The sequence below is a fragment of the Musca autumnalis genome, unplaced genomic scaffold, assembly GCF_047663935.1.
Source record: "Musca autumnalis isolate F117 unplaced genomic scaffold, ASM4766393v1 scaffold_1, whole genome shotgun sequence".
NCBI lineage: Eukaryota > Metazoa > Arthropoda > Insecta > Diptera > Muscidae > Musca > Musca autumnalis.
The window spans coordinates 124,833,790-124,847,929 of NW_027411644.1; the positions used below are offsets into that span (position 1 = coordinate 124,833,790).

At 33.4% G+C, this 14,140-nt stretch overlaps 1 protein-coding gene across 2 annotated transcripts in view; it reads left to right on the forward strand.

The window, feature by feature from the left end:
- The window catches only part of LOC141406544 (uncharacterized), a 191,139-nt gene that overhangs the window by 116,429 nt on the left and 60,570 nt on the right, over positions 1-14,140 (forward strand). For both annotated transcript variants that reach the window (XM_073992190.1, XM_073992200.1), the window contains exons 3-4: positions 9,978-10,100; positions 13,900-14,078. In XM_073992190.1, the coding sequence (XP_073848291.1) occupies positions 9,978-10,100; positions 13,900-14,078 (302 nt within the window). The remainder of the gene's footprint in view (positions 1-9,977; positions 10,101-13,899; positions 14,079-14,140) is intronic.

The following is a 14,140-nucleotide window of genomic DNA, read 5'->3' on the forward strand; positions in this document are numbered from 1 at the left end:
TGGACCAATCTTCAGGAAATTTTGTATGGAGGTCGGATTCAGACCAGAATAGACCCCTATAGTTTTTGGCGATGATCGTGATATTTAGGGGGAGAAATGGATCAAAAACGAAATTTTTATCCAATTTTGTAGCGGCTTAGGTTTAGGTTTACGATAATAATTATGGTCCAATCGATGACAAAACTTTACCAGTTCATTGTTGTGGTTAAAAAAATTATGACGATCGGTTAACGATAGATCGTCATAAATTTTTCAAAAATCGTTTTTAACCACAACAATGAACTGGTAAAGTTTTGTCATCGATTGGACCATAATTATTATCGATTGGACCATAATTACGGCCTTTAGAGAGTTTTCGTGAAAATGCACCTTTGGCCCCATACAAATTAATATGGAAACAAAGATCACTATGTTGGCACGGGTTAACGTTAACCGATCACCATAAAAGTTCATATATACATATATATATACATATATGGTTTTTGGATCAAATGGAAAAAATTAGGGGGTAGATGTATGGGAGCTATATCCAAATCTGAAACGACTTTAATATAATTTAAAAAAAAAAAAATCTGGTCCGAATTCGGTGACATTTTCCAAATTGCATCAAACTTGGACAGAATTTGCGTGTTTGGTGCACCACATAGCCGGAGTTGGGAGAACATACATATATATTGGAGCTATATCCATATCTAAACCGATTACAATATAATTTGGAAAACTTATTTCTAGTCCGAATGCGGTGACATTTTCACAGTTTCATCAAAATTGAACAGAATTTGCGTTTATGGGGTAACAAATACGTGAACTCGGACGAACATATATATGAGGAAAAGTCAAAATTTTTTAGTTTCCATGAAGCCAAGGTTTGCACTATTATAATACGCGAACTATTGTAGTTTACCAGTAACTATGACTATTGCTGGATTATTTTAGATGTTTTTGTACAAAGTTCAAAAATTTAGCAAAAAAAATTAATTTACGTGGTAGTTACGACCGCGTAAAGGAAAAAACATAGGGAAAAACACGTTGAAGCTAAACAGGTTTTTTACATTGCTATTCGATTTCTGATTAAACCATTCAAATGACGGACATCTGTCCAAAGTAAAAGTAGGAGAATACAAAATGAAGATTAACTTCTAATGCATCACTTTCCAAAATTTCCACTGCATCCACCTTTTATGGATGCTGACATTTTGAAGCCGGATTTCAGGTGTTTTTTGTATTTTTTATGTAACTGGGACGCGCATTCGGATATTTCGAAAAACCAATTATAGGATTAAAGAACTCGCGATTTCGCATAATCTGATATGTATATTGAGTATGTAGCCCACACAGCAGCAGAGTAATCTACTGCCAAAGGCCAAAATTTAGTGTGATATTTTTTCAAAAAAACCTATTTTTTGGGTACAGTATTTACAATATCGTTTTGAGTGTGCTGGTACCCCGCGATATTTTAGTTTTTCGACGATCCGGATCATATGAATCACAGATCATAAAAATCCATCTACTAGAACGGCGGAAATGGCTACTGCAAAAATTGAAAAATTTGCGAAAAATGTTTTTCAAAATATCGCTGACTAATTCGCGTTTTATGTGGATCGTTTCCATTTCAATGAAGAAAGTGAATCATCACTCGCGTTTGTGCGAAAACAGCGGTTTGAAAAATTTAGTGGCGTGGGAGCTGTATCCGATTTATCCAAAAAATACTGTGTGATGCTACATCCACGGTTCTTGATGGATTTTATTGAAATATGTTTTGATCGATGTATTTTTTCACGGTTGATAGTGAAATCGGATGCGCATAAAAAGTGTATGCACTTTGTGCAAAATATAAGCGTTATACAGTTTGTTGCACACTAAACTGCAGACGATGCTACATCTTAGCGGCCAATGTAAATCCTGGCAAATGTGTACAAATTAAAGGAGAAGAATTCGCTGTATTGTTAAACCGCATGCGCATCAAGTGATTTTGAGGATTTCGCGATTTACACGCATTTCAAAATGTACATTACCCGATACAATTTTATTTCAAGATTATACCCCATTTAAAGGAACCCAACATTTATTTGAAAGATATCCATATCTTCTGCTAGATGTTAGCGTGTTATCGAGAAGTGATTAGAATAAAAAATGTGATTTATTGCGTGAAATTTAACTAAAATAGAAGAAAAACTCCGACCTATTTTTCTTACATTTTGTTCAACTAACTCACAAAATAAATTTTAATAAATATTTTCTCTTACAAAAATTTTATAAATTTCCTCAATATATTTTTTTCTTTTCGCTATAATATGAAAACCACTAAACGGATTTGTATAGTTTTGGTTTCATTTGAATCTTCGCGATGTTTAGATTACGTACATATTTTTTATATATTTTTCAGATGCATAAACAGCTTGAATTTTATTAGAACAAGTTGTAAGCTACCAATTGTTTTGAATGCATTCCTAATTTCCGCGAAAATTTACAACTTTTTCACTAAAGTTATGGGACCTCAGTAAACATATAGTATGTAGAGAGCCCCTAATTAAGAGAGTTTCTCAGTATAATGATTAGTGTCTTTTAAAGATTTTTTTCTTTTTATCAGAATTGAAACCGCCATAACTTTTGCGCGCAACAACCAAGATTAGTATCTCGAACAGATTTAAGAATGGGATTTTTTTCCCAATCTATGCACCAAAAATCTTTCATGTAGCTTAAAAAATTTTTTTAAATTTTTTTTATGGAAAACTAAAAAATTTTGTCTTTTCTTCATATATATATACATATATATATATATATATATATATATATATATATATATATGGGAGCTATATCCATATCTAAACCGATTTCAATATAAAACTTTTTCTAGTCTGAATTCCGAAACAACAAACAAAAAAAAAAAAAACATTGTTCCACAACATCCCACACGGGACAAGGGAGACTTCTCTCATATCAATGAGTGCACCCCGATTCATTTTAGCACAATGATATGGGACCTACAGTTTATTGCCGAGTCCGAACGGCGTGTCTTAAGACACCACTTGTGGAGAAGTTTTTCAAGGCTGAAATACTCAGGAATTGTCGCCAACATTACTGAGGGGTATTTTGCCACCGTTGAAAAATGTTTGATGTTGCTTGGCCGGGGAATCGAACCCCCGACCTTCTGCGTGCAAGGCGGGCGTGCATACCATTGCACCACGGTGGCACCCTGAATTCCGAAACACATTCCAAATTTCATTAAAATTTGACATACATAGCGTGATTGGTGCACCATATACCTCAATTCGGGGGAATATACATATATATGTGAACTATATGCACATCTGAAACTATTCTCACTTGGAAAGACATACTTGGAAAGTCTTAACATCGGGGGGTATAGTTTACCTTCCAATCTGGGAACCCGCTGTACGAAATTATTGCAACATCGGTACGTTGTTGTGGATAAGCTTTTAACCACAACACACCTTAAATGGCAAATTATAACTATTTTGTTCGGAAATATAGCTAAAGTCTTCAAAGCAGCTAAAATCGTGAGATTACGTGATACGGAGATAATATCAAATGGAAACAGTTGGCACCAAATTTTAGTAGAGAAATTTTCTGACTCCATGGGGCCTAAAATGAAGTATTAGTGCTATCTGCATGTGAATTTACAAAAGAAATCCGAAAATCCGGTGTACCTCCTATGTGGAGGCTTTACTAAAACAGTTTTTTGTAGTATTCTTGTTGTATTAAAAGTTGTTGTTGGTTAAAAGTATAAAAACGCGAAAATGTGTTGCAGAAAATGAATATTTTCCTGTTCTCTAGCTAAAACTCACAATATGCGGACATATGTACAAAGACATAATTGATGAACAACCCTTAGGCAAAACTGTTCTATCCTATATATCCATTGCATCCGCCTAACGTTGAAGCCGTAATATCAGTTTTTATACCCTCAACATTTATGCTAACGAGGGTATATGCACTTTCATACGGACAAAATGTGCCTCATCGAAATAATGGTTGTAGACCTCAAGTACTATGTTTGGGACGAAATCCGTTTCAGACAATTTGGAGTTGGTTTAGCCATGTCTATCCGTCTGTCTGTCCGTACGGATCAACCGATTCGGTCCAAAATTAGGCTTTCGTAATATTTTGTCCAAACTTAGTTTAAGTTCGAAGATGGGTTATATCGGTACACTCCTTCCTGTACCTCCCCCAGAAAAGTTCGAAAATGTTCGGGAAATTTGTGCGCACGATAACTCTTGAAGGCAGTAACCGATTTGGTCCATACTTTGCACATCGTGAAATTTGTACCAGACTTATAATAGGTTCCAATGTGGACTCAATCGGTGAACTCCTTCGGGTACTTCCCACACAAAAAGTTCGGAAAAGTTCAGTTTAGGACCTGCTCTCGAATTCGGTTCAAAGATAAGCCATATCGGCCCCCTCCTTCAGGTACCTCCCCCACAAAAGTTGAAAAATTTTCGGAAACATTGTGCGCATGATAACTCTTGAAGGAAGTAACTGATTTGGTCCATACTTTACACGTCCTAATATATCTACCAGATATAGATCAGGTTCGAATATGGACTATATTTATGAACTCCTTCGGGTACCTCCCACACAAAACTTTGGATAAAACTTTGTTAAAGCAACTTGCATTCGCTGCCTCCATTACGACGGTTAAAGTTTTTTCAGGGGCAAATCCATACTTCTTAAGAAAACAGTCGGAAAGGTGTAAAAACCCCCTAGGCTGTAGAGCACGAACTGATCAACCGATTTGGTCCAAATGTTGGCCTTCGTCATATTTTGTCCAAACTTAGTTTCAATTCGGAGATAAGCAATACCGGTCCACAACTTCCGGTATTTCCCCAAAACTTAAAAATAAATGTCACTAAAATGCTATACGCGATATCTCTTGAACGGGCTGAGGGTATATCTCCGTCGGCAAAGCCGACTGATACTTTTTACATATTTTTTTTTTTTTTTTTTTTTTGAATTAGATAATGACCTAGATTATTATAGAATCGTTAAAACCGTGTTATTACGTCATTTTATTCATAGATGAAGTTTGTACTCTGTACAGGTTCCTAATATTACCAGACAAAATAAAAAATTGGTGCTCAAGTTTTCTTAAAAAATACGTTAAAATATACACGACATCACTTGATTTTGGTTAGTTTACTCTCTGAATATATGGAGCCCTCTCGCGTTCGTGCATTGTTTTTGGAAATCTGCTATTATTTGCATATTTTAAAAATATATTGTTTTATACATACAATTTACTTTGGTATACGACATTTTGAATTCTTCTTCTTTTATCAAAATCGAATTCGGTGATAAGGAAATTAGATGCTTTTGTCTAAAAGAAAACTCATTTCATTTACAAACTTCCGTCATCCCGTTACTGATATATAAAAGACTGTTAACTAGAAGAATAAAGTTTTAACACATTTCTTAAGTTTTGGTGAAACGCACGAAATATATCATCAAAAGTTCTACCAAGTAAAATTAGTTTCATTTTGGTTCAAAAGTTTTTTTTTGTTTTTAATCATATAAAAAATGTATGTTATATGTAGGTTGTGCTTTGAATGAAATCAAAAATAAGTAAAAACAGTGATGTCTGTAGTTTTTATATGTGCAATTCTAAAAGGAAATATCTTGGTAAATTGCCTTTCAAATGTTGTTGCTATAGCGAAATTAATATGTTATTTAATGTCACAAAATGTCATGTTTGCATAATTATTTATGAACATTCATTCAATACTACCAAATTACCATATTTTTATTCGCATTATTGTTACTTCCTTTTCCCTGTCACGAAGGTACAAAATGCTCACTTCTACTGGAGGACCGCAAAATGCAAATATTTTACAAATTATTCATTGATTTATTGAAAAAAAAAAACACACTAGAAAAACGCAGTTGATTAAAAATCATTGCAATGCATATGCTGTTCCATGCTACAACGACAATAAATAATAATATACTTTAAAATAACAACAAAGGTCGACCGCAACAAATAAATTTAATTAGAACAACATGCTTGCAGTGCATAATATGTCGATTAAATTAATATAACATTATAGCAAACATATTATTCTTCCGCATAATTCTGCCGATCCAATATAAACATAGCAAACAAATGTTTTTTTTTGCATTCAAGCATTAGCTAATGAAGGTGTACTTATTAAAAACAAAATTAAAAAATTATATTTTATATATTTTCGCGCTCGATAGATTATGAAAGTACAATTATTTGGTTGGTACGTTGGGATTGTTACATGGTTTTCGATTCTATTTAAATTTTTTATGTGAATGTGGCCCAAAGACTTTAAGGTTTTACAACAATTTTATAAAAAAAACACATTTTCCATACTTATTGTCTGAAAATTAGAGTTGTACAATCTAGTTCATTTGAAAGATCTAGTTCAATAGTTCAGCTCTTTTAACTGAACTAGTTCAGTAATCTAGTTCGTAGTTCACTATCCAGTTCAATCATTCGGATCATAATCGTTCAATCAAACGCATACATAAACCAAATAGAAACAAACAATAGAATATAATTTAACTACACAAATATTACATTTACGTGTTTTATTCCATTCATAAAGAAAGATTAAGTGGTATTAATCTAAGAAAACACGTCCTTCATTTACAACTCTATATACAACTCTACTGAAAATACTCATTCATATTCACAAGAAATTGCAACCCCACAAAATATTGTGAAGGGCGCCTTTAATGGGGGTTTGGATTTCGCGACGGATTTTATTTGACATGCAAATGAATACAATTGTTATTGTGGTGGCACGTGAAACAATGTATTCATTGATTGCTGAAATCTTATTATGTACCAGGGTATACAGGCATAAAAACAAGTCATAATAATTTCAAATATACATATATTTATGTATATGTATGTATATTGGTGAATTTTTATCGATGTTATCGGTCATTTATTACATTCAGATTTTATTGCCGTTTACAATATATAAATATATGCATTTTAGTTGGAACTATACTCCATTGAGAATGTGTTGTGGCAAAAAGTTTGTTGATCATATTGTCATTTCATGCCTCTGACAAAAACACGCATTTAAATACATTCAGTTGTAGGCAGGCATTAGGGTGATGCGTTATAAAGTTATTGTCAGTGTATTTTTTATAAACATTTTATTTTTTATAAACAATTTATTTATAATTTAGACTTGATGCAGAAAGTTATTAAAATGCCTTGCCATTAGAGCGATAAAATTATCATTAAATGTTTCTAGTTGCAAAAAATAATAATAAATACAGTATAATCCGGACAGCGCATGTTTCGGCGGTGTCCGGATTATCGAATTGTCCGCATTACCGAGTAGTAACAAAAACATATAATTTTGTACGTTTAACTTTAACTTTTACTAGATAATAAACTGACATATAAGGTAAACAAATTGATATTAAGAAAATATTATGAGCTGCGACCATTTTAAGACCGAAAGCAGCTTCTCTGGCTACCAAATTAACGTCTTATATTCCTCCAGCGTAATTTAGGTGACATTTGCCTATTAGTAGACAGCGGAATCCTAAGCAAATGCATATATGATCCTAAGAAAATCTGATTAGACAGAAACTCGTTTTATCACAAAATAAAACCAACTAGGCCCAGAAATTATTTGCATATTTTGACATATTTGCATAAAATGAGAATATGCAAAACCGTATTCAAGGACATGTAGCCTAAGTATCCCACCGAAATTTTTGAAATTTGGTATTAAGTCTTCGTTGGGGGTATACAACTTTCCACCTGAAATTTGTAGGTACAGGTCCACGTTTTCATATAGCCCCCATAAGACGGTTCCTCCCGATTTCCGGTATTTTGATGGTTGAGGCCTCACTATCCCTCCGAAATGGCTGAAATTTGGAACTAAGTCTTCCTTGAGGGTATAAAACAATCCATTTGAAATTTGTCGGTATAGGCCTTATAGCCCCATACAACGGTACCTCCCGATTTCCGGTATTTTGAAGGTTGTGGCTGTGGTTATACATTTCTCCATTTTATTGACTTATTAAACCGAAAAATTGTACACATAAACATTTTTGTACCTATTATTGAAATATTTGATGCATAAGAATTTGCATAAATTTTGCATATGCAAAATGCACGCCCTCGTAAAATTTGAATTCCATGGGACATGAGCCTCTTATGACTCGCTATAGAACTTCAGCAGTCAAACACACCTATCTAATTATGGGGAATATTTAGCGATCTCTATGACCATCACCAAATGACTTCATACTGTATAACTGAGTTGACAGTGGATATCTAGTAAGTCGAGGTTTGGACAGAAAACTTTGAAAAACTTACATTTTCTTATTTAAACACCAATTGCTATTGTTAAGAACGAAAACGTCAATGAAATAAATAAGAATCTAATGGTCAAGATAGGAAAAAATATTGATGTCCGGATTATCGAGGTAAGAAAAATATATGTATGATGTCCGGATTACCGAGTGTTCGCATAAACGAGTGTCCGGATTATCGAGACTATACCGTACTTAATAATAAATTATCGTAGCTATCACGCTTATGTGCTACATACATCATTTTGTATAAAGGCTCAAAAAAAATAAAAATAAAAAAATATCGAAAAATCTTATATATGAAATTTTATGGCGATCGGTTAAAGAGCCATGCCAACCGAGCCATCTTAGTTCTGCAGTAATGTGTATGGGGCCAAAGGTGCATTTTCACGAAAATTCTCTAAATGGTCCAATCGATGAAAAATTTACCGGTGGCGAAAAACGTATCCTACAAAAATTTGTTCGTTGAATTTGCCTAGGCTGACATTTCCCCAAAAAATGCCACAAATTACCAGAAATTGATTCCTTTGCCAATATAATTCTTTGGTGAGGCCGTTTAATTTTGAACTAAAACAAAAAAATTTACGTATCGTGATTTTGTTTTCAGTTTTTGGTAGTTGAAACGTTCTTTCCCCACAAAATACAATTCGATTATGTGCTTTGAATGAATTAAGTTTGGTTGCGATTTATATTCAAGTGTTGAATCGAATCGAAAAAATGCAAATATTGTTAGGAAACTAAATGAATTATGCTTTCGAAATAAATGGAACAAATTTAATTTGTAGTTAATTCAGTTATTTATTGTAAAGTTTAAATTGCTTTAAAAAACTGTTCAATTGCCAGTGAACGCTTTTGACAGAATCATGCGGTCTCATTCTTGTGTATGTACGTACGTGTGTTGGTGTGCACAAAGTTCAAATTGAAATGTTAAAAAATTTATGGATTTAATCGAGAGCGGTATAATTGTGATTTATGGAAAATTTTGTAAAACAAGTGAATGTTGTTGATCTTGTTGTATGGAACATTAAAGTAGTTGTATTAAATAAATGTTAAATATAGGGAAGTTTTTATTAAAAAATAAATTGGAAAAAACTATAGATGTCGCTTCTTTCTTCTTCTTTTTTCAATACCAACACGTTTTGGTCATATTTAGAGATTTAAAAGTATGTGAATTTAAAAAAGCTACTTTACACTCTGCCCCCAAAATACTCAATTTTCCATTCTCCTTAGATGAGTCCTTACATAATCTTAGGGCTTATTTAATTATCTGCTCAAATAGCTTCGTCGATATAGATTATAATGTAAAGCGAGTTTGTAACGATTTTATCACATTATGTTATCAATCTTCAATTCAATCTACAAATTTTTTGCAGAAAATCATCTAAACTTCACAAGATTTTCATTTGCATGAGTGATCCATATTATGTTCAAAGCAATTACATGGACAATTTAAGGACATCAAATCTATTGACTGTCACAGATTGATTGCGATACAATAACACATCCACACACACACACACATACACAACCCTTCAGAGTTTTTCGACTGCTTTTTTTGAAAACTCAGGAATTACATTTCCGCATACAACTCAAATTGCATTAACTCAATTCATGCAGAAGTAATACAAATATCATTTGTTTCCTTTCAGCTCTGTTGGCAGCTACACTGAGGACATATCAGAGGGCCGGCTGTGATTCCGAACAACTGTCGCTCAGTTGTCCGCGTGGTACCAGTATTTCCATTGAATTGGCCCAGTATGGTCGAGCAGGAGGTATGTGTAATAAGTTATATAAGCACCACATTTTAAAACACACACGTATTCGTACACAGACATATACACTACAACTAGAGGAAATTTCATTCATATGAAACTTTTGTGAAAGAGTGTGTATTATGTGTCCTTAAATTCTATAAGTCGTTCCTTCAACAATCTACTACCCTTTATGATAAACTAAGCAATAGAAAAACCTAAGTATGTACATATATTTGTAGACATACACTCACAATTTTATGCTATATGTACATACATATGTACGAGTATTAGCAAAATAATGGCGTCTTAGAAACAGTTTTAATTTTCACCTATATTTGAGTATTCTATGTATTTTAAATTCTGATGATAGTTTCGCTTTCGGTATTTTTTGCTTTTCGAGTTCGTACCGAATTTGGGCAAAATCTCGACACGAATGTTCATTTCTGATTCCGAAGCTGTTCGCAGAATGCTGAAAGTTTTGTCGAGAGAAATTACAAAAAAAAACATTCAAGTTTTTCAGATGTAATTCGAAATATTCCAGTTGTAATTCGTAACATTTTATTTGTAATTCGATTATTTCATTTGTAATTCGAATTATTCCGTTTGTAATTCAATTATTCAATTTGTAATTTGAATTATTCCATTTGAAATTCGAATTATTCCATTTGTAATCCGAACTTTTTTATTTGAAATTCGAATTATTTTATTTGAAATTCAAAACAAAAGAATTAATTTTTTTTTGGTTTTATATTTAGTTTTTCGATTTACAAATGGAATAAATCGAATTACAAAAAAATAATTCGAATTACAAATAAAAAAATTCGAAAAACAAATAGAATAATTCGAAAAACAAATAGAATAATGGAATAATTCGAAATTAAATGGAATAATTCAAATTAACAAAAAAATAATAATTCGAATTACAAATAAAATAATTCGAAAAGCAAATAGAATAATGGAATAATTCGAATTACAAATGGAATAATTCAAATTTCAAATGGATACATTCGAATTACAATTGAAATGTTTCGAATTATAAATAGAATTCTCGAAATACAAATAAAATGATTCGAATTACATCTGAAGAAGGTGTAATTCGTTTAGAATTCGACAGCAACTTTTGGAAAATTCTGGGAGAAATTTTGATGTTAGTAACAACCACCGACAAACAATTGTATCCCTCTCGCAGATTTGTGTCAAGATTCTGAAAATTTTCCGAACAAATTCTTAAAAAAATTGAGGTGTTCGATCTGAAAATAAGAAACCAATCCGTGTTTGATTAGATATTCTGAATATTTTCGCTCAAAATTCGCAATCTTTGTCGCATAATCGAAAAAAAAAGTTGCATGTTGAATCCAAAATCGAATTTATCAATAATATTTTGCTACACCAAAATTATGCAGGGGTTCTGATGTACCAAATCGGTTTCGTTGGGGTCCATGGAAGACGAAAAATAGCCGAAATTCGTTTAAAATATTTCGCAGAGAATGATCAGTACTGCTCCTCATTTGTATATAAATCCCATAGATTACCTGTAGATTTCCGATGGTGGATTAGATTTTTGGTTTTCTGTATATCAAGCATTTTACAACATTATTCAACCAATTTGCTGAAATAAGGTATGTAATCTTCCTTGTGGGTAAAAGAATACTTCTGTAGAGAATTATAGGTATACGTCCGTTTTAGTCAAAATTATCTAATGGAAAAGTCTGAAATCTGTTTGATATAAGGCGAACGGTTAGCTCCCGATTTTCGGTATTTTGAATGTTTAGCCTCATTATAACACAGAAATGGCTGCAATTTGGTATTTAATCTTCGTTGGGGGTAAAAACTTTCCAGCTGAAGTTTTTTGGTATAGGCCCACGTCTTCATATAGCCCCCATAGAACGGCACCTTCCGATTTTCGGTATTTTGAAGGTTGGTATTATGTCTTTGTTGAGGGTATAAAACTTTCCACCTGAAATTTGTCGTTATATGTCAAGGTCTTCATATAGCCCCCATATAACGGCATCTCCCGACTTTCGTTATTTTAAAGTTATAGGCCCTAATATTAAGTATTTGTTGGGGTATAAAATTCTCCACCTGAAATTGGTCGGTATAGGTGCATATCTTCATACAGCCCTCATAGAACAGTACCTCAAAATGTTCTGTATATAGAAGCCACTGAAATGGCTGAATTTTGGTACTTAGACTTCCTTTGGGTATAAGACTTTCCACCTGAAATTTGTCCGTACAGGTCCTCATCTTCATATAGCCCCCATAGAACGGTACATCCCGATTTTCGGTTTGTATTTTGAAGATTGTGGCTTCAATATCTTACTGAAACGTCTTCATATAGCCCCAAAAGAACGGTACCCTCCGATTTTCAGTGTTTTGAAAGTGTTAGCAACATTTTTCAACCGAAATAACTGAAATTTGGTATTTAGTCTTCGCTAAAGATACAAGACATTTACACAGGTACAAAACACCCCTTGCAAAAAATCAGACAGTATTTCCAGAAAACGAAAACCTTATCCTTTCGTATTTTCCCAGGTTTAAGTCTTGCTGCTATTACCTGGTTTTATGTATATCGAGAGTTTTTTGTAAAATGTTCGAACCTAGATTGCTGTAATTTAATATTGTGTGTTGCCAAGAGTTTAAAAGCTCAATTCGGAAAATTGTAAATATTGATTCATGTTTTGGAAAGAACTACGACCCATATGAGCTCTTTTGAAGGGAGCATTAAAAGTTGGGATATACTACTCCTGCAATAAGTGGAAGTGCATCTTCTTATTTACTTCAATAATGTTCGTGGTATAAAAAGTTCGGCCCGCCCGAACTTAACGCGGTTCTTAGTTGTTTGATTTTGTAACGGTCAATATTGAGAAAAACGGGCTTTCTTAGATTTTCAATTTTAAACTGGCATAACTTTTTTCACAATGGATATCCATAATTTGTCAAGGGGTTGGGCAGGGAAGACTGTATTTTCGATCCTTGCAACAGGTTCTCATCAGTTCCTCGTTCCCTCGTTTTTTGTTTGTTCATATTCTCCACAACAACAACAATGGGATTAAGCCAGACTATTTTGAAAAAAAAAACAAAGTCGAATGCTATCTTTTAAACAAGCCAATACTCTTAATATTGGTTAACATACGCCTAATTTAATGCGTTTTAAGTCTGAAAAACTCGTTAGACACAAGAAAATGTTCTTGATCGGACTCTAAGCTGCTTAAAAGATGCCAAACGAATTACTACTACAAAAAAGGAAATTAAGTTAGCTTTCGAAAAGGGAGAACAATCAGTTAAAAAACAAATGACGTATGCCATTTGTTGTGTCCATGGGCGTATGATTGTTATTAATTAAAAAATTATACGACGCAAGGCGGGTATGGTTGTAAGATCTTCATGATGCATACCGTTGCACCACGATGCAACCACGCATCATGGATTTTACTGTTTTTTTCTATTTTTAAAAACTTTACTTAATTTCTTTATTATTAACCCCTACCATTTATAGCAGACGTGACCAAAAAGAGAACAGCCCAAAATGTGAATGTATTCAAACTATTGGCAACTTATGACTGTGTGTTAGTGTGTTTTTATGCACGCACGCTACAAAACAAAAACAAATCAAAACATTATCTCTTTTTCGTGCGCTCTTTCTATGCATTCGGGTCGTATGTGTGTAAATTGCCGAAAAACTTCGACACCGCTGTGTCAAAGAAGAACACATTTGATTTATAGTAATCAATATCTTTGTACCGCCAGTGAAACTTTTATCAAACAATGCAATTTTCTGAGTGTAATGTTTTTGTATTTTCATCTTCTTTCAACACAGATTTGAGTGACCACAGCCTATGCCCACCACTATCCCAGGAAGATCTTACAACCGCTGGTAGCAGTTCAGGTGATGGAAGTGCTGGCCTCATTGGTGCTGGTACCAACACTGGCGTCATTCATAGCGGGACACAAATCGAAGTAAAGCCTCCGGAGTCGTGTACAGTAAGCGGATTACAGGTGAGCAACATAATTGAAAATACCTTCATGTGGCATTTGTGTGTCAAGAGTTTTGTGTAATA